At 46.1% G+C, this 18,874-nt stretch overlaps 1 protein-coding gene across 4 annotated transcripts in view; it reads right to left on the minus strand.

Moving 5' to 3' along the window:
• Nucleotides 1-2,625: 2,625 nt before the first annotated feature.
• The window catches only part of atrnl1b (attractin-like 1b), a 302,089-nt gene continuing 285,840 nt past the window's right edge, over nt 2,626-18,874 (minus strand). For all 4 annotated transcript variants that reach the window (XM_063220554.1, XM_063220555.1, XM_063220557.1 and 1 more), the window contains one exon: nt 2,626-6,585. In XM_063220554.1, coding sequence (XP_063076624.1) covers nt 6,461-6,585 — 125 coding nt within the window. In that variant the 3' untranslated portion in view covers nt 2,626-6,460. The remainder of the gene's footprint in view (nt 6,586-18,874) is intronic.

The raw sequence follows: 18,874 nt of genomic DNA on the forward strand, positions 1-18,874 counted from the left end.
TGTCCATTCTCTCGCCATTTCACTCTCAATTGCTCATGCCTCAATGTATATAGGGCCGCCCAGAACAAAGTCACCCCCCTCTAAAAAAACCCAATATAATGTAGAACAACTTCTGGGCTCCTCAACTTAGTTGGCCCGGCAAAACTATAACCCTTCCCCCCCGCTGTGTTCCCAGCTCTCGACTACCATACTCCCCACTCTCTCACTCATCCACGCATCTTCCCCTCTGTTTTTCCCCCAAACATTTCTCTGTGTGTCTCTCTCTCACTGTCTATCTATAGTCCTCACCTGAGCTCATTATTACAGAGAGAGCGAGAGCGAGAGCGAGAGCGAGAGCGAGAGCGAGAGCGAGAGAGAGAGAGAGAGCATGAGAAAGGGGATGAGGGGATGAGGGGGAGGTAGTGCAATTAGCCATTTCCTCACAGCTGAGCCATTTGTCAAACCTTGACAAGAGAAACAAAATGGAGGTGTACGGTATGTATTTAAAAGCAAACCATGGTCATACTGGGATCGATTTTTGAAAAGTCTCACCAATTAAGCTCAAGGATTTAGAAAGGACAAGAGGCTTTGTCAAACACCAGGCAAACTTTCACTATGGTGACACAACATCCTACTGTGTTCACCACACACACGCAAACACGCGCGCACGCACGCACGCACACACACACGCTAGGTGGAATCACTTGTTAGCTGGTATCTCCTAATTGCACCACAACATAGATGGAGTGTTCTCAATCTATTGTGTAATGCATAGTTTGCACATGAAGAGCTAAAAAGATCATTGGAGTACCACTCCCCTCCCTGCAGGACATTTACACCACACGCCTCACCCGGAAAGCACTGATGATCATCAAAGACACAAGCCACCCTGCACACAAACTGTTCAGCCTCCTGCCCTCTGGAAAGAGGTACAGGCGCCTCCGTTCCCGCACCACCCGGCTGGCGAGCAGCACAATGCACCAAGCGATCAAGATGCTGAACACTCAACCCACTCTCCCTCCACTGTCAGCCTCTAGCCAGCAAGGCCACTGACAACCCCCCCCCCCCACTGTCAGCCTCTAGCCAGCAAGGCCACTGACAACCCCCCCCCCCCCCATCCCCCACCACCATATCTGCGACTGACTGAACATTCCACCTGCACTACTATACTTGTGACTGAACTTTCAACCTGCACTAACTCAAAACATGCACACACACACACACACACACACACACACACACACACACACACACACACAAGCACACTGCACTTTCTGCACTAAACCCAACATACACACACTGACACACACACACACACACACACACACACACACACACACACACACACACACACACCGCACCTTCTACCTGCACTAAACACACACACACACACACACACACACACACACACACACACACACACACACACACACACACACACACACACACACACACACACACACACACACACACACACTGCTGCTGGTGTACTTGACAGACCTTTTTATATTTATTTTCTTCAAAATGCTACTATTACCATATCAGAACGCTATAAAGGACTTTTTTTAGGAAAAGCACAAAAACACAACAAATACCTCTTAATGTATGTCCTCTACAAGTCTTCTGTTGTCCAGTCTTGCACTTTAAATGTCTGTATGAGCACTGTCTATGTCCATACTGTCTTAAGTCCATGTATAAGTACTGTCTATGTCTATACTGTCTATGTCCTTACCTTAATTAGTCTATGTCTGTATGGGAAAGCAAGAAATGTAATTTCAAATTCTTTGTATGACCAGTGCATGTAAAGAAATTGACAATAAAACCTACTTGACTTGACTTGACTTGAAAAGTTATCAAGTTTGAAGTGACACTGACTCTTCCATTTCCAGAAATGAGCTAATTTTACACCTCCCCTATTTAATAATTGAGTTTTTCCTTTCACCTGTTTTTCCAGTCATTCTCTGAGTTTGGTGATGTAACTTCCAAGCTAGCAATTATCATTAGTAGTATTATTAAATTAAATTATGAATTAGATTCAATTACATAGGCTTGGAGGCAGAATTTGCATTTCCAGACCCAGAGAACATCGGTAAGAACAGGAGATAGGCAGGAGAGGTGCACAATTGAGCTCATTTACAGAAATGATGGAATGTCGCTAAGTTCATTAGCCTTGTTAGGGTACGACACATCTGTAACATGCTTACAACATTGTTATTACAACTTTGAAATCTTAAACCCTCATACTTTATGGAATTCCTCTAATTAAAGCACAACAATGCAATCCTGTGCACCACAGGAGCTCCTTCCTACCTCCCATCAATTTGACAAAGTGCATACGTTTTTTTCCCCCTCAATGCATCGCCACAACACTAGTCTGGTCGTTGCATAAAGCTCGTCAACGCAGCTTGGGATGCACCTCCTACTGGCAGGAAAGTCCTGAAGAAGCTGGATCAGTGGGTGCCCATTAAATGAATGTCCTTATTAGCAAGTCAAAGCATTGATTCCAAGGACTAGTATGTTATTGGATGAAGATTTCTTTCTGGAGCAGGAATAATTGAGAGCGGGCTGGTTGGCCCGTCTGAATTGAGTGTGAAATTCAAAGGTGGTTATCATCTGTGAAATAACAGGAAGCACGCAGCTTTCACATTGGCAAATAGGCTTTAATAAGGTCAAAATGACATGTACACTATTACTACAATATTACAATCTGGAAAAAAACTTTACAATGCCCAAGTGCTCCATACTGGAACAGTTGCACAGAAGCAACTACTGACATTGCAAATATGAAAAAAAATGATGTTAATAAACTTAAAGGGTAATAACAGTGATAGTACACAGGTGTTGATCCATTATGAAAACAAACTTTTTTTTCTTGTCACAAACATTGTAAAAGACATTTTTTTTTTTATCACCGTCATGATCCTTGGAGATATAATACAGAGGTTGGGCTCTAAAATAAATGTCGTCCTCATAATATTCTTTATTAAAAACAGCAAGGGAAAAGAAGCAAAAAAACCCAAAACAAACAAAATCAAAAGGAAACAAACAAAACAAGACTTGAAGACGTAGCTACGTGAATAGCAACAGATTCACATTTGATTCACATGTTTTCTTTTTTTTTTCATTTTTAAGTTCCATGTAATACAAACATGTAAGGGGCGTGCTGTACATATCCTCAGTTTTCCCATGGAGATATTGAGCCCCGTCAATCAAAGCTCAGTTTTGCTTACTCCTAACTCCACACTCAAGGTCTTTTTTTATTAAAGGGCCGGCTGAAGCAGCAACCCCAATAAGGTCCCCTGGAGATCCTGCTGACATACAGGTCCTCAAGGCCCGTTGATAAACAGAAAAGCTGTGATTCCTTCTAGAACATTCCAGAACAGTCAGGTCACAAGGAGTTTACTGAGACGAGGGTCGAGGCGGTTAGGTGTGTTCGTTGGGGGTTTGGGGATGGGACTGGGGTGTGGTCAGGCCTGCCGACAGATGGGGACAAAGAGGTCAGTTGTCCCAGGCCCAGGGAAAGTGAAGGCCCAGAATTAAGCCCCCCAACACACCGTATGTATTGAGAAGAGGGAGGCCCTTCCAAAGCTGTCAGCGGCCCAGGGTGTTGCGATGTGTGTTTGGGTTAAAGGGGCGTGGGGCTAGAAGTCCCACCAACAGCTTTTCAATTAAGACAACTCCTGTGCCAAACGAAAAAAAAAAATCTGTAATGTCTCCACTCCGATCAGAGTACTCCAAAGGTTGTTCGAGACACGACCAGCTAAAAAAAAATGCGAATGTGCAATGCTGGAAGTCCTTGTAACAGACCTGTACCGAACGTTGATAAAAAAACAAAACAAAGGCCAACCAAATGGAGAAAAATATAATAACAATAACAAAAACAACATAACATAATACCGTTGTAGATCATCCACAGTTACAGCTTCTCTGCTGATCCATAGCATAATTATAAACAGAATATTACACGAGAGCAGGCGTGATATTCACCTGCCTTACATGATAAACATACGAGCTTAAAAACAAAACAAAAACAACCAACAAAAACCAGACAAAATAAAAGCCCTCCACGTTCATGTCATTGAGGGGCTGTCATTTTCTTTTTTTTTCCTTGCCCAGACATAAATATCCCTTCATTTTCTTGACGCGTTGCCTCGACAGCCCTTGCCCTCAAAGAGCAGTGTTTTTGCTCAGATCAAGTGTTGCAGACGTTGGGGGTGTTTCAGAGAAAGACTCCCACAACCCTCACCACAACTGAAACACTTGTTGTTCAGTGATCGGAGGGGTATTCCAAGAACGTGGTTACGTGATGAACCTGGCAAAGTTAACCCACTGTACAAGAAGCAGTTAACCACATCCTTCAGGTTAATGGTAAATGAGGACCTCAGACTCTTTTATTGAGATGATCAACCACTACCTCAAGCTTTTAAATTCAAGGTTTACTAATGAACCCGCTTCCTGGAAAACCCCCAGCCCTGATGATCAAAGGGAGAACAAGGTGTTTTAAAAAGCACCGGTACGAAAGTTTGCATCTTGAGAAGACATCAGGCGAAGGCAACAGACATCAACAGCACGTACAGACACACTGTGTGCAGCCTATGGTAAATTACATTCTGTATTAAGTATATCGGGTGTATGTGTGTACATATGTCTTTGTATGTTTGTCATCCCTAGATGCTTATTCGTCTTACACCCAATATAAATGGGATTAAAGAAAAGCTGGAAACAAACTTGATCCGCACTCACAATCTTGTTTGTGTGGGTGTGTTAAGAGAGAGAGAGAGTGTGTGTGTGTGTGTGTGTGTGTGTGTGTGTGTGTGTGTGTGTGTGTGTGTGTGTGTGTGTGTGTGTGTGTGTGTGTGTGTGTGTGTGTGTGTGTGTGTGTTTGTGTTTGTAAGCCATCAAACAAAGGTTCGGAAATGTGTGTGTGTTCTGTCTCTTGCTTTCTCGCCCTTGAACAAAGCAAACGAGCAGCTTTAATGTTGTTTTAGCTTAAAAAGATTGTGATAGCTTTTTAGAAGCTGCACATGGCAATTGTTCTCAATTAAATAAAATGAGCCGTAATAGTTAGAAATACAAGTGATTAAGTGGCCCGGCAAGGGGAAAAGGAAAAAAACCACCAACCGGCTAATTGGCAAGCAAACACCGGAGTGTAAAATAAAACCACTGGACAATATTTTCTCAAGTCCGTGTTGGTTACTGACCCTAAGAATCGTAGAAAAGAAACTAGTAGCAGTAGGCATTTACATTCTCCCGCTCATCCCCCTTCCGTCCGTGCATTCTCTCTAAAAGCACAATGCGTTCACCTCCCCATCGGCCAACAGCTTACAGTTGCGCACCGCTGCAATTGCCGGCCGGCCTCATCAATTGACGAAGCAACCGTGACACTAAAACAATAGTGGGTGGGCCGCCCCGTCCTGGAGTGTTTGTTCCCAGGTGTATCAGCACAGCAGCCTATAGCCACCGCTTCCTGCCCCAGCCCGGCCCGGCCTTGTCGGACGATGAGCTTGCACATTCCAGGTGAAAGTGGTGATCCATCTATCCGCAGTTGCCGCAGAGCTAAGTTTGGTGCTTGTTGTCCCTGTGACGTAATGGCCCAGACAGACGAAATGCCCCCTTATAAGCCTTTAGGGCACAGCACAGGTTGGGGAAAAGTCAGTCCAATGTCAAGCTCCCCCTTCAGGCTGTGTGGGTGCAGGGAAAGGAGCTGCAGCTACTGCGATGTTCCATTGGAGAGAAGTTACAAAGAGTTCCCTGGCTGCTATAACTGGTGTGCTGGAACGGAATGGCCGGGGGGCATTTTTGCAAGGGATGGTGGGAAACAACTTATGGGAGGAGGAAGCGTGTGGAGCGGGTCAGAAAGTGGGTGTAGTAACGCACTACTCTGGGACATGTGAATTAATAGGCTGGAGAGATGGACTGATTAGGAGGAGGAGGAGATGTGGCGTTGGAGAAGAAGAGGAGGAAGAGGAAGAGGGAGGAGAAGAGGAAGCAGAGGACGATAGGAGAAAAAAGACAGGAGAGAAAGAGTACAGCTTCTGCCTGACAGCTGCAGAAAGAGGAGGGTTACAGCTGAAACAGCAGACGTGGAGAAGGACTTGAGGTGGGAGGAAAGGTGTGCGTATGTAAGTGAGTGAGTAGGTGTAACAGTGAGTGTGTGTGAGCAAGTGAGTAATGTGTATGGGGAAAGGGGAGGCAGATGGAGACTGAAAACAGCCCATCCTGCTTCCGAAGGGGTTTAACCCCCCCATCACGTCAAGAGAAGGCCTCTCTCGCTTGCGCTCTCTTTCTGTCCTCAGACAGAGGTCTGATGGCAGCAGTACAAGAGGCTGCAACGGTGGATTAGTTCGGCCAACGAAAAAAGGGGGTGGGGCGGGTGAGCCCCCCAACCATCCTCTTCATAACTCATCCAGGTCTGGAGTAGAGCCGAAGACGGGTGAGGATGGTGGGGGAATAACGAGAGAAGAGAGAGAGAGCAGAAGACTCAGACGCAGGTGCCTTGGTGCGCTGGCGGGAGAGCTTTGCGGTTCTTCAGGCCCTGGTTCTTCTCTTTGAAGTCCATGGGCTTCTGCTGCGAGGTGTCAATCAGGGCGCTGGCTATGGCAATGCCTGAGGGACACACAGAACCACAAAGGAGAAACAGAGGTGTTAAAGCACTGTGGGTAGGCAAAGAAAAATATTATAATACAAAGGCAATTACTTTACATAAGTGAGAGAATAAAAACAAAAAAACATTTGCGGCTCAGCTGTTCCTGCAGAAAAAAAAACAGTTTTAATTTCAGGTTTTATAACTCTCGACACAAGACTTAAAGAGCTTTGCTTAAATAACCATGCGGAACCAACTGAGGGTCAGTTACGAAGTAAAACAAATGAGAAATCAAAGCAAGAAAATGGTCTCGGCAATAAAGGACGTGCATGGCGGGAACTTAGAAGTAGTTTAACAAAAAGGATAATCACGTTTCATCTACCTCTTGGAGCTTACTCACACAGAACAAAAAAATAAAAAATAAAACTCGCTTGTTAGCGTGGAACAAAAGAGAGGCTTTTCCAGCAAAATGTCAGACCGCAGCGAGGCTACCGTTTCACCTATGGAAATAAATCACATCTCTCTCTTCCTCTTCCTGAGTATCATGGAGAGAGACCATTTGTCACAGTGCAAGTTGTCTAGTTACTCCTGGCATGGAGATGTGCGCTTAATGAAGGACGCTTCACTTTTTTTTGCCATCGACTGCTGTTTTATCCCCCTGTAACGAGGCCTACACTAACTTTCTTGTGCAGTGTAGCCTAGCCTCATTAACAACCTCTGAAAAGAATAAGAAAAGAAAAGAAAAGAAAAAAAGAAAAGCAATCAATGCACAGGCTACATTTTTCATCCTTATCCAGCAAATTAACCGTATTAGCGGGTTAGGGTGACAACCAGTTCATCTTCGGATAACGAACTCGCTGCGCTGAACGAGAGACATAGCGTTGGTGGTGTAGAAGCACAGAAATTGGGCCTGTTAAGAGTAACACTATTCACTGTACCATTACACTCATTTTAGATTGTTTAGAGCAGGGGTGTCAAACTCAAATTGACAGAGGGCCAAAGTCAAGTCGTGGGCTAAACTCAATATTTATTAAAAAAAAACAGACACAAATCTGTTTATGAAATTTAAACATGCCTGTGCACCACTTCATAGTCATATTTAAATTTCAGAAACAGATTCCCATTATGAATCAAACATGCCTGCACATATTCTGTTGCATATGAGTATGAGCTGTTTCACTGGCATGGGCACAGCCATATGCTTTGACACACCAAATGTCATGTTCAAATCTTATTACGCTATAAAATATATACATGAACAATATTGTATCGTGAGAATTCATGGGCTTCCTGAAATCTGGTGTAAGGATGACAAAGCACGGCAAGGGACAAGAGCTTAGATTTGAGTAGGTGTAACCAGGACAGGATTGTAATAGCCAGATAAATTGGGTCGGAGCATTTCCCTGATGGCAGCCACTTTCGGGTGTTTCCAGTGTGACAGGAGTGAGGTCTGACCCAAAATCAAAATGGTTACAAAGGAGGTCGGTGGTTAAAAACAGTGACCTGGTCACGGTGCAGTGTATGCGTTTGTGCATGTGCGTCTCAAGTCTCTGTGTGAGGGTTTTGTGAGTGATGGCCTGCCCATGTGATTCCCTTACACAGAAGAGCCAAACTGCTGAAAAAACATCACTGAAAAAATAGACTTTTTAATTGAATTAAATGTACTGAATCAATACTGTAGGTGCATATAAAAACGTCTTACATTCCGCTATGCCGCATCAGACCTGTTAAATTATCCATGTTCATCCTGTTTACTTATTCAAATTTCTATAAGTAGTTAATAACTTCAGACTCAAAACAACAAATCAAATGTTTGATTTACATAATGTAGACAACATGAGACAAACATTTCACTCTTCCTGTTACCTTTGTGGACCTCACTGACATTCTGTTGAGGACCACACAAACACATCAGGCAAAAAATATTTGCCTTACCACACTGCAGAAACTTAACACGAATGGGCTAAAAAAAAAAAAACCCTAAGTGTATTGACTTGGCCTACAAACACCCCAGATTTCAATCCATGTGGGAATCTCAAATATCCGCTGATCTCACTCCATCTGTTGGGTGTTCCAGAATATAACACTTTTTTCCCATGTAGGCCCTACTGCACGACTTGGAGGATTGTTTTTAATGAGATTATTTGAGATGACTGGCTGTCCGGTTAAGGTACTATGATTACTATGATGTTTATTCACTAGACTAGAGCAGTTGTGGCCTACTGATTAGGGATCTTGTGACTGGAAAAGTCACAGATTCAAACCCTAAAACAGCAAGGATTTGAACCTACCAATAATCCATGGCTGAAGTTCATCGCCCCAGAGACTGTAACTAATAACCTATACATAATTAGATAGATTTACATTGGATAAAAGCATTAGCTAAGTGTAATGTAATGTAATTGTCAAAAAAAACCCAAAATGTCAGGTCCAGAATACATTGCTATAAGCCATCCCACTCAACCAGCCAAATGATTTCAGATAACCCCATTGCCGTTTTGGCCTCACAACACTTTCCAAAATCTTTGCAGACTATAAGAAAGACCCATGCTGTAAAGACCAATAAGAGTGCTTGTGTGTGTGTGTGTGTGTGTGTGTGTGTGTGTGTGTGTGTGTGTGTGTGTGTGTGTGTGTGTGTGTGTGTGTGTGTGTGTGTGTGTGTGTGTGTGTGTGTGTGTGTGTGTGTGTGTGTGTGTGTGTGTGTGTGTGTGTTTGTGTGTGCATTGCGGCGGGAGAACAAAGCATTGAGCAGAAAGCATGATTAAATGTAAAGGCAGTCACCACCAGTCAACGAGCGAGCCTTGCTTTAGATTTATCACCAGTGGCCGTGTTTTAATGATCTACAATACTTGAAGCCCACGCTGCAGCAATTCTCTATTCCTTCCAGTCGTTGATGCATCTCCTCATAACCAGAGCAAAGCCCCACCTCAGCAATACAAGTGGCGGCGGGCTGCGTAAAAACTGCGCTTGAAGGAGCCATCATCACAGGAGAAGCCGCCCCACATGTGGACAATTAACCGATACCCTGGGCACTGGGCGAAACTATGATGGATTCTAAAGAGCCCGAAAGAACAAGGCATAAACGAGGGAGTGGCGAAGATAAACAATGCCACACTCTCAATCCCCCGCGGGCATCCTCGTGTTTCGCTGAATCAGGCCCTGGCAAGCCAGACCAGACCCAAGGAACAGAACATCTCTCCTTCCGTCTCTCCCTCCCTCCTTCCTTCCCTCCCTCTGTCCTGAACTCTCTCTAGAGCACTACCTTCCTCCTCCTCCTACAGTCTCTCCCTGCATCTTTCTTTCCTCCGCTCTTTCCACTCTCGCTATTTCTCTTTTCCCGTTTTCACGGCACTCGCTCAGTCATGCAGGGACTTGGAGGAAGGCGAAGGGAGAGGAAGTGGGGAAGTGGAAAAGGGTTGGGGGGGGATTGGGTCGGGGGGCTTGAGCTCAGGCTCAGTCTGAGGTGCACACACATGCTGGGCAAGGTGGGGAAGCCAACGTGGGGGAAAAATGGGTTAGTTGTCCAGGGCCCAAGGAGCTGGGGGTGTGGGGTGGCTGGGGAGTGTCACAGAATTGGGTCCCCATTACATTGCATGTCATAGATGGAGGGGCCTTTCAGGTAGCCATGTCCCAGGCCCAGGTAAAAGCTGTCAGCGCCCCTGCAGGCAGGCAGGCCAGGCAGGCCAGGCAGGGAGCTCGGCATGGTGCTTCGGCCTGATGCCCAGAGGCCTTCAGGGTTCAGCTCGTCATGCCAGCCCTGCTGCCAGGAGGCTGCTGCGGCAGAGAGTCCTGCCTGTGTGTTTGGCTTGCTTTGTCGAGATGTGCTGCCAATATGTATTGCCTGACAAGGTGTGCCAATGCCAATATGCCAACTGTTAATGAAATAGAGGTTATATTTTTTGGAGTAAAAACACAGTGTGCAGACGAACTAGTTTCCTACTGCCATGATTGCCAATAATCCAACGTATCCCAAACTCAACCCCAAACCCTAACCCTAACCCATAGGGGGGTTATTGTACATGGTGCATTGTAATGGTTTAGCTAGTAGTTCAGGTCGGTGAGCAGCTCAAATTGACAAGACGCCTGAAGGTTGCTGCGGTAGAAGAGTCCTGCCTGCCCGCAGACTGCTACTCCCTGAGAGGACCATTATTCCAGAGAGATGCCCTCGCAAATCATCACGCAACCGAATGACTGGAGCAAAACGGATGGACGGATGAACGGACGGATGGATGGATGAATGGATGGAGGGGCTGGCAGAGGGTAGAGGCGGAAAGACATACACAAAGGAGGAAAAGAAGGACGAGGAGAAAGAGGAAAAGAAACAGAAGAAGAAGAAAAAAAACAGGGCAGTGTGTGGAAGTGTGAAGCAAGTAAAGGACTGAGGGAAATGAAAAGAAGAGCAAGAAACAGAAGAAGAAATGACAGGGCAAATAAGAAAAGGGTAAAATATAGAACTACTGCTGTACAACCATCAAAGTCTTTTACGCTACTGCTCGCGATGGAGTCTTGGCTCTTTTCCTTTTCAATCGCTCTGTATCATCCCTTGTTTCCTTTCCTGACTTCACCCTGATGTACACACACACGCACGCACGCACGCACGCACGCAGACCAACCACTCAGGTCTCACTCCAGCCCCCTACAACTCCTTTTGCTTTTTCAGCAATGCAATTATCTGGGCAGAACAATTCAATACTTGAGACAGGGCCGGCCGAGAGGAATTGAATTGAGGATAGGTCTGGGGATAACAGAGACGCACAGTGCAGTGTTGTGCAGTGCTGTACAGACCTGCGCTCAGGGACGTCGTCGTCGACACACACACACACACACACACACACACACACACACACACACACACACACACACACACACACACACACACACACACACACACACACACACACACACACACACACACACACACACACACACACAGGGCCAGTTGTTACGGGCCATTGGAGAGGCCCATATAATTGAGTCCCCATTACATTGTAGCTATTGAGTGGGGGGTGGTGGGGATGGTGGCTATGGTGTCTCTAATATGACTTTGTCCCGGTGCCGGCCAAAGCTGTCAGCGGCCCTGCCTGCCTGCACCGGCGCTGCTCCGCTCTCCTCACAAAGCTCCAAGGGGGCCCTGGAAGGATTTACATCCAGGGAACGAGCGAGGGAGCGCAACTGAGGACAGCAGCTCAGCCTCAGCCCCCCTCCATAGGATTTATTGCCAAGGCAGCCCTTGCTGGAAGCTGGGAGTCTGGGAGCCCAGGATCTAAGAGCTCAGTGCGGTGTGGAGCGGTGGAGCAGTGACGAGGAGAGGAGCTGAGTGCAGGTGAGCTGACAGCTTTGGCAGGGACAAAGACATCTGAAAGGGCCCCAAACCCAAACAATGCAATGTAAATGAAGACACAATTCTGGGCCCCCTTTCTCCCTGGGCCCGGGACAAGTGACCGTTTTGTCCCCCCGTCGGCTTCCCTGGCGGAGTGGAGCGGGATAGTGTTGAGGGGGTCTCAGGGAAAAGGCCGGGGGAGAGAGTGAGGGCTACACAGCATACATAAAACCCTCTTGGCTCTGGGACTGCTGGGGGATCGAGTGAAGTGTCCGTCGTCTCCCTTGGCGAGGCATCGAGCTGTAGCTTCAGCTGTGGGGACCATGATGGAGGGATGGATGGATAGAGGCAAATGGGAGAAGGAGGATGAGTAGTGAGGGATGGATGAAGGGGGAAATAGAAAATGACGATGAGGGTGGGGAAGAGGAGGGAGAGGAGGGGGATCAGGTTTGCTTGTTCTCTCTGCAAGACTTCATTATGCGGCTGATCTGCCAAGCGCCCTCAACTTGTAGTAGTATCCAGCCACCCCACTTCTTCCAATCCCACCCCCCACTTGGATGAGGAGAAGATGGCGTTATGTAAGCCCTGGAGCCTGGCCAGCATTGATTGAGTTCATTTGCGCATAGAGCTTATAGTGTTTGGGCCAGTGGAACCGTGCCAAACAGGTCTGCGTGGCGGTGGTGATGGTGGGCTGGGAAAAGTTTCGTCTCAAGATGCTTCTCAAAACCCCTTTTTTGTCCTCCTCCTCTCATCTCTCTTTCTCTTTCCAACCTTCTTCCTGTGTCGGAATCTGCTGATGGAAGACAGGTGAAAAGTCAGAATCGTCTGGTGGTGAGAAAGCGGTTCCGGGAGTATTCACAGGCTCCCGAGAGCAGGAGCTGAGGATTTAGGCTTTAGGCTAAACAAACACATTCATCCCATTAAAAAAAGATGGGGCTTCCACCTCCCGATGAAATATCCTCATCGACCGGTAGAATCACTCAACTTCTGAAGGCGGCTCGTTTGTCCACGCCGTCTGTCAGGGCCAAGGTAGGCAGAGGCAGAGACAGAGACCCAGAGACCGAGACTGAAGCAAGGAAAGTTGACGGGGTGGGGGGACAAACGCGTTAGCTGTCCCGGGCCTAGGGAAAGAGGGGTCCAAAATTGGGTCCTCATTGATGTGTATACATTGGGTGGGGGGGCCCTTTCAGATTACTTTGCCCTCGGCTGGGCCAAAACGGTCAGTTGTTCCAAAGTTCAGGGAGAGAAGGGGCCGAAAATTGGGTCCTCATTACATTGTACGGGATCTGTTGGGTGGGTGGGGTTGTTTTCAGATGATGAAATCCTTGGCCCAGCCAAAGCTGTCAATAATCAGGAGCCCAGGGGGAGAGGGGGATAACATTGGACCCTCTTTCCATTGTATGTATTGGGTGGGGGGGGCTTTCAGATGGCTTTGTCCCGGGCCCTGCAAAAGCTATCAGCAGCCCAGGCTGAGGCTGAGGCTGAGGCAGAGGCAGAGGCAGAGGCAGAGGCAGAGGCAGAGGCAGAGGCATAGGAGTACTTGCCTGCCTTTTCCAAGGGTAGCGGAACAACTGATAAGCATTTTAGCATTCAGCTGGCACCCCTTCCCCATTCCCAGAACGGGGAGAGTCAAGGTCACCTTGCCCAGAACAAAAAAACACAATGGCACTCACGCACGCACACTCCATCTCTCTTTCTCTCACTCTCTCTCTGTCTCTGTCTCTTGCATTGCGGGCGAAGGCCGGTCTGACCTCAGCCAGTGGCTCGTGACGTCCTGACCAAGGACGAGAGACAGAGAGATGGAGAGAGAGATGGAGAGAGCGAGAGAGAGCGAGGGAGTGATATGTCGCCTACATGATTGACGGTCGGGCTGTCACCTGTCCGACCTTGAGTGTCATATTAATGCAGTCAGTTACCGTTTTTTTTGTCTTTCCTTCCCAGGTGCCACAGCCAAATACATCTCCTGTATTTTTTATTTCCTTTCTCTGAATCTCATTCACAGTTTATACTTCCTTCTTTCCCTACACGCTCTGTGAGCCAATACTGGGTTTTTTCCACAGATAGTGCCCACCAAAGTGGACACTGGAGTGCCTGGTGGAGTGAGGGTGGGGGTCTTTATTTTTCCGTCCATACTGAAGAGAGGACGTGGAATTGAGAACATTGAAAAGACCACAAACCCAGGCCCTGCCGTGGCCAAGTGGTAGAGCACTCGTCTACTATGCGGCCGACTATGCGATTCGATTCCCGGCTTGGGTCCTTTGCCGGCCCTTCCCCGTCTCTCTCTCCACACTCGCTTCCTGTCACCATCTTCGTAATACTGTCATAAATAAAGTCAAAAAGAACAAAAAATATATTTTTGAAAAATGAAGAAAAGACCACAAACCTGTGTAGAGACGATCACTGAAATTTTAGCTTTGTAATTGTTGCTGCCTCTTGGCCCTGATGCCCTTGTTGGGAAAAGAGGTTTTTCATCTCAAATGGGACTACTTCCTGGTGAAATAAAAGTTGAATAATAAAAAAAAACCCAGAGAGATGAAGTGGTAGAGTAAGAGGATTGAATGGCGTTGACAGAGAGAGAGAGAACGGTGTTGGATCATTGAGCCAAACATCCTAATTCCTCCACATGGCTCGACAGAAGGTCCCATTTGTTTTCTACACGTCCTCTCCTCCCTCTGTCTGCTGGTTTGCATTTCCCTGCCTCTTAACACTGACTGATGAGAGACGTGATTCTTACGTACCATTGCCAGACACTTCATACATGAAACCCCTACTGTTCTTTTTTTTTTTATAACTCACAAACATGTACAAGAAACGCAATATGGGGAAGACTAACGGTGCGTCTGTGGTGAATGTTATTTTCAAAAGTATAAGGGGGGAACATAAGGAGTCACATCTCTCGCTGTCTCCATGGTGCTGTCTTCATCAGCATGCTCGCTTTATCTCGCACAGCAACAGTTCTCCCTGTGTAGTGCTGCTTCCTAAACCGAAGGAGACGCAAAACGTCTGATGTGCCACACGCACGCACGCACGCCTGCCCGCCTGCACGCGCGCACGCATGCTCAAAAAACTTTCCATGTTGCTTCTCTCATGTTTTTCTTCTACCTTTTTCTTCTTCTCTCCTCCACAACAAGTGCAACAAGCGGTGGCATGCAGGGAGAGCCACTCCAAAGCACTGTCGCTTGCTAAGGAAATTACAAGCGCGAGTGGAAAGAGGAGAGCGCTGGCAAATGGTGCTATCTTTGGACATAGGGGATAGAAAAAAACAAAAGCGGAAGAAGAAAAAGAAGAAGAAAAAAAAACCCCTTCCTTTTTTATTTTTTAATCCTCCCTAAACCTCTCCCCGTCTTTTATTACGGTGCTGTTGTCGAACATTCTTGCATTGTCAAGCACAAAGGTAAATTATGCAGAGAAACATGATTTCCCTGTCCCCCCCCTCTCTTTGCTTCTCTTCTCTCCTCTCCTCTTCCCACCCCTCACACACGTACTCGCACAGAAACACACACACGTACTCGCACACAAACACACACGCATGCACACACGCACAGACACACACACTCCACATCTGTCAATTTCCTGTCAGCCAAGCCACCTGGAAGAGATTAGGTATTGTGCTGCTGCCGTTTCCTGCTTCTGCTTCTATGGCGACTGACACACACACACACACGCACACGCACACGCACACGCACACGCACACACACGCGCACACACACACGCACACACACACACACACACACACACACACACACACACACACACACACACACACACACAGCCGCTAACAGCTTTGGCTGGGCCCAGGAAAAGTCCTCTGAAAGGGCCCCCCTTCATACACAGATTTAGTAATTGGGATTCGATTCTGGGCCCCCAATCTCCCTGGGCCCGGGACAACGTACCCCTTTGTCCCCTTCTGTCGGCTGCCCTGCACACACACAAATACACTATGGCGACTGGCTGCTTCTGTTGCCGTGTTGTTGTTGCTTGGCGCTTATCAACCCTCGTCTGCACTACGACGCGGCTCATCTCTTGTTTATGATTCGCACAACAAGGCACAACAGCAGCAGCAGCAACAACAACAACAACAAAAAAACGAGTTGCGATATTAGCCTTGTTCTTTTTCTATTTACGACATATCTTTTGGCAAAACGACTGATGAAGACATGAGGGCCCTAGGCTGGGTATTAAATCTGAAAAAAAAAAGTTTGGCAACGGGCCTTGGGTGGTCGCACAGGGAGTGGTGATGGAGGTAATCTGTTGTGTCAATCTACATATGAAACACATGCGTATTCAAGGCACAACAAAACCAGCAAGTTCGATATTAGCCTTCTTTCCCTTCCCTAGGGTGGTTATTAAATAAAAACAGTTTGTAGGTAATCTCTTGTCTTAATCTACCGTACGTACGGTACATATGTAGAGCGTAAGCCCCAGCTCAAAACACACGTGAGCCCCCCCATCTTGTACCATTCAAGGCATAACAAAAACCGAGGCACAATATTAGTCGCCTTCTTTTTTTTAATGATGCGTCTTTACAAGAACAAGTGATGACGGCCCTTGGCTGGGTATTAAATAAAAATGTTGGAAAAGTGCCCTGTCTGGGGGGGGGAGGGTGACAATCTCTTGTCTTAATATGTAAAATGTGAGTCCTATCTTAAAGCACGTCTTTTCAAGGCACAATAAAAAAACAAAGCGCAATATTAGCCCTTTTATGTTTTATGACAGGTGTTTTGTCAGAACAGCTGATGAAGATATGAGGGTCTTTGTCCAAGGCATTCAAGACACAACAAAAACCCAAGAGCAATATTAGCCTTCTTTTTTATGGCATGTCTTTTTCACGGCAAGGGATAAGGTATTAAATAAAAAAGTTTGGCAAATGGCCCTGGGTGGTCGCAAAATGGGTGGGACTGTAAAGTAATCTCTAAACACATGTCCATTCAAGGCACAATAAACCCCAAAGTGTACAAGTAATATTAGCCTTATATCTTGTGACATGTTTTTGTCTGAACACGTAATGAGTGCCATGAGGACCCTTGGCAGGGCATTAAATAAAATACTTGGCAAAGGGTCCTATGTGAAGGAGGTGGTGATGATTTTTGCTTTACAAAGTGAGCTCCACCTCAAAACAAATGACAATTTAAGGCACCACAAAAACCAAGCAGAATATTAGCCTTGTAATTTTTTATGACGCATCTTAGAGAGAACAGGTAATATGTGACATGAGGACCTTTGGCAAAGTATTACATAATAAATGTGGTCATTCGTGGAGGTGGTGGTAACCCCTTATCTCAATCTACATATCTAGAATGTGAGCTCCAGTTCAAAACAAAACATGGCTTGAATGGGTCAGTTGTCCCGGGTCCAGGAAGAGAGGAGGCCAATAATTGGGCCCTCATTACATTGTATGTATTGGCTGGGGGCTTTCAGATGATTTTGAGGGTCTTAGGGCCTCCACACATCGGCTCCATCAAAGTGCTGAGCACTGCTCCGCAAAAGTTCGATTCCATTGTTTTCAATAGAACCCAGCACACTGGCGCCGATGTCCGCGGACATTCGCGGATGTCGGCTAGCGATTAGAGATGAGTTCTATTTTGTCGGAGTCGCTTATTGACTAGCCATGCTATGTTCGTGTGAAATTGGTGTTGGGGGTCGGAATTGTGTCAGAAGCGAAAGTGCTCCGCAGTGCTGCCGGAGCCAATGTGCGGAGGCCCTTATCCAAGGCATTCCAGACACAACAAAAACCAAAGTGCAATATTAACCGCATTCTTTTTAATTACCTGTTTGTTAGATCAAGTTCCGTAGACAAGAAGACCCTTGGAAAGGTATTAAATAAAAAGGCAAATGGACCTGAGAGGGGTAGCGGAGGGGACGGTAATCTCTTATCACCAATCACCATCGATATAATATGTACAGCAAAAACCAAAGCACAATATGAACGGCTTCTTTTTATGACACATCTTTGTCAGAGGAAGTGATTAAGATCCTTGGCCGGGTATTACATTTTTAAAAAAGTTTGGCAAAGGGCCAGGGTTTGGAGGAGGGGGGGGATCATCTCTTGAGGCCCACCTCAGAACAAAGGCAAAACAAAGACCAAAGGGCAATATCAGCTGCCTTCTTTTTTATCTTTATCAGAACAAAAATGAAGGCCCTTCATTACTTACTGCAAGGCATTACATAAAAAGAAGGGAGGAGGCGGTACAATCTCTTGTCTTGATCTACATAGTATGTACAATGTGAGCTCCAGCTCAAAACAAATGTCCATTTAAGGTGAAACAAAAACCAAAGCGCGATATTGGTTTCCTTTTAAATGACGCGTCTCTATCAGAACTAAATAATGCTTTAATTCTTAGCAAGTTATTACATAAGAAACGTTTGTCAAAGGGCCCTGACTGTGGAGGAGGGGTGTTATCTCGTCATGATCTAATATGTAGGATGTGAGCCCCCAGCTCATATAAAGACCTGGTACTGAATCCCACTCTCAACGCCACCGTTTTATCCTCGGGCTGATATACAGTGAGGAGAATAAGTATTTGATCCCTTGCTGATTTTGTTGGTTTGCCCACTAATAAAGACATGATCAGTCTTTAATGTTAATGATAATATGTATTCTAATATGGAGAGACAGAATATCAAAAAGAAAATCCAGAAATTAACTCTAAAGAATATATAATAATTGATTTATATTTAATTGCGGGAAATAAGTATTTGATCCCCTGCCAACCATTAAGAGTTCTGATCCCGCAGATCAAATGGCACTTCCAATCAACTTGTTATCTGAATTGAACACACCTGTTAATAGTAACCTGCACAAAAGACACATTGAATTGGCAGAATCAGTCCATAGAATCAGTCAATCAATCAAACTAAACTCGCCAACATGGGACAGACCAAAAAGCTGTCAAAGGATGTCAGGGACAAGATTTTAGAACTCAATAAGGCTGAAATGGGCTCCTGGATATTAAAGAGCAAACTGTTGGTGCATTTCTTCCCAATTTTAGGAC

Source organism: Engraulis encrasicolus, chromosome 17 (assembly GCF_034702125.1).
Source record: "Engraulis encrasicolus isolate BLACKSEA-1 chromosome 17, IST_EnEncr_1.0, whole genome shotgun sequence".
Taxonomy (NCBI): domain Eukaryota; kingdom Metazoa; phylum Chordata; class Actinopteri; order Clupeiformes; family Engraulidae; genus Engraulis; species Engraulis encrasicolus.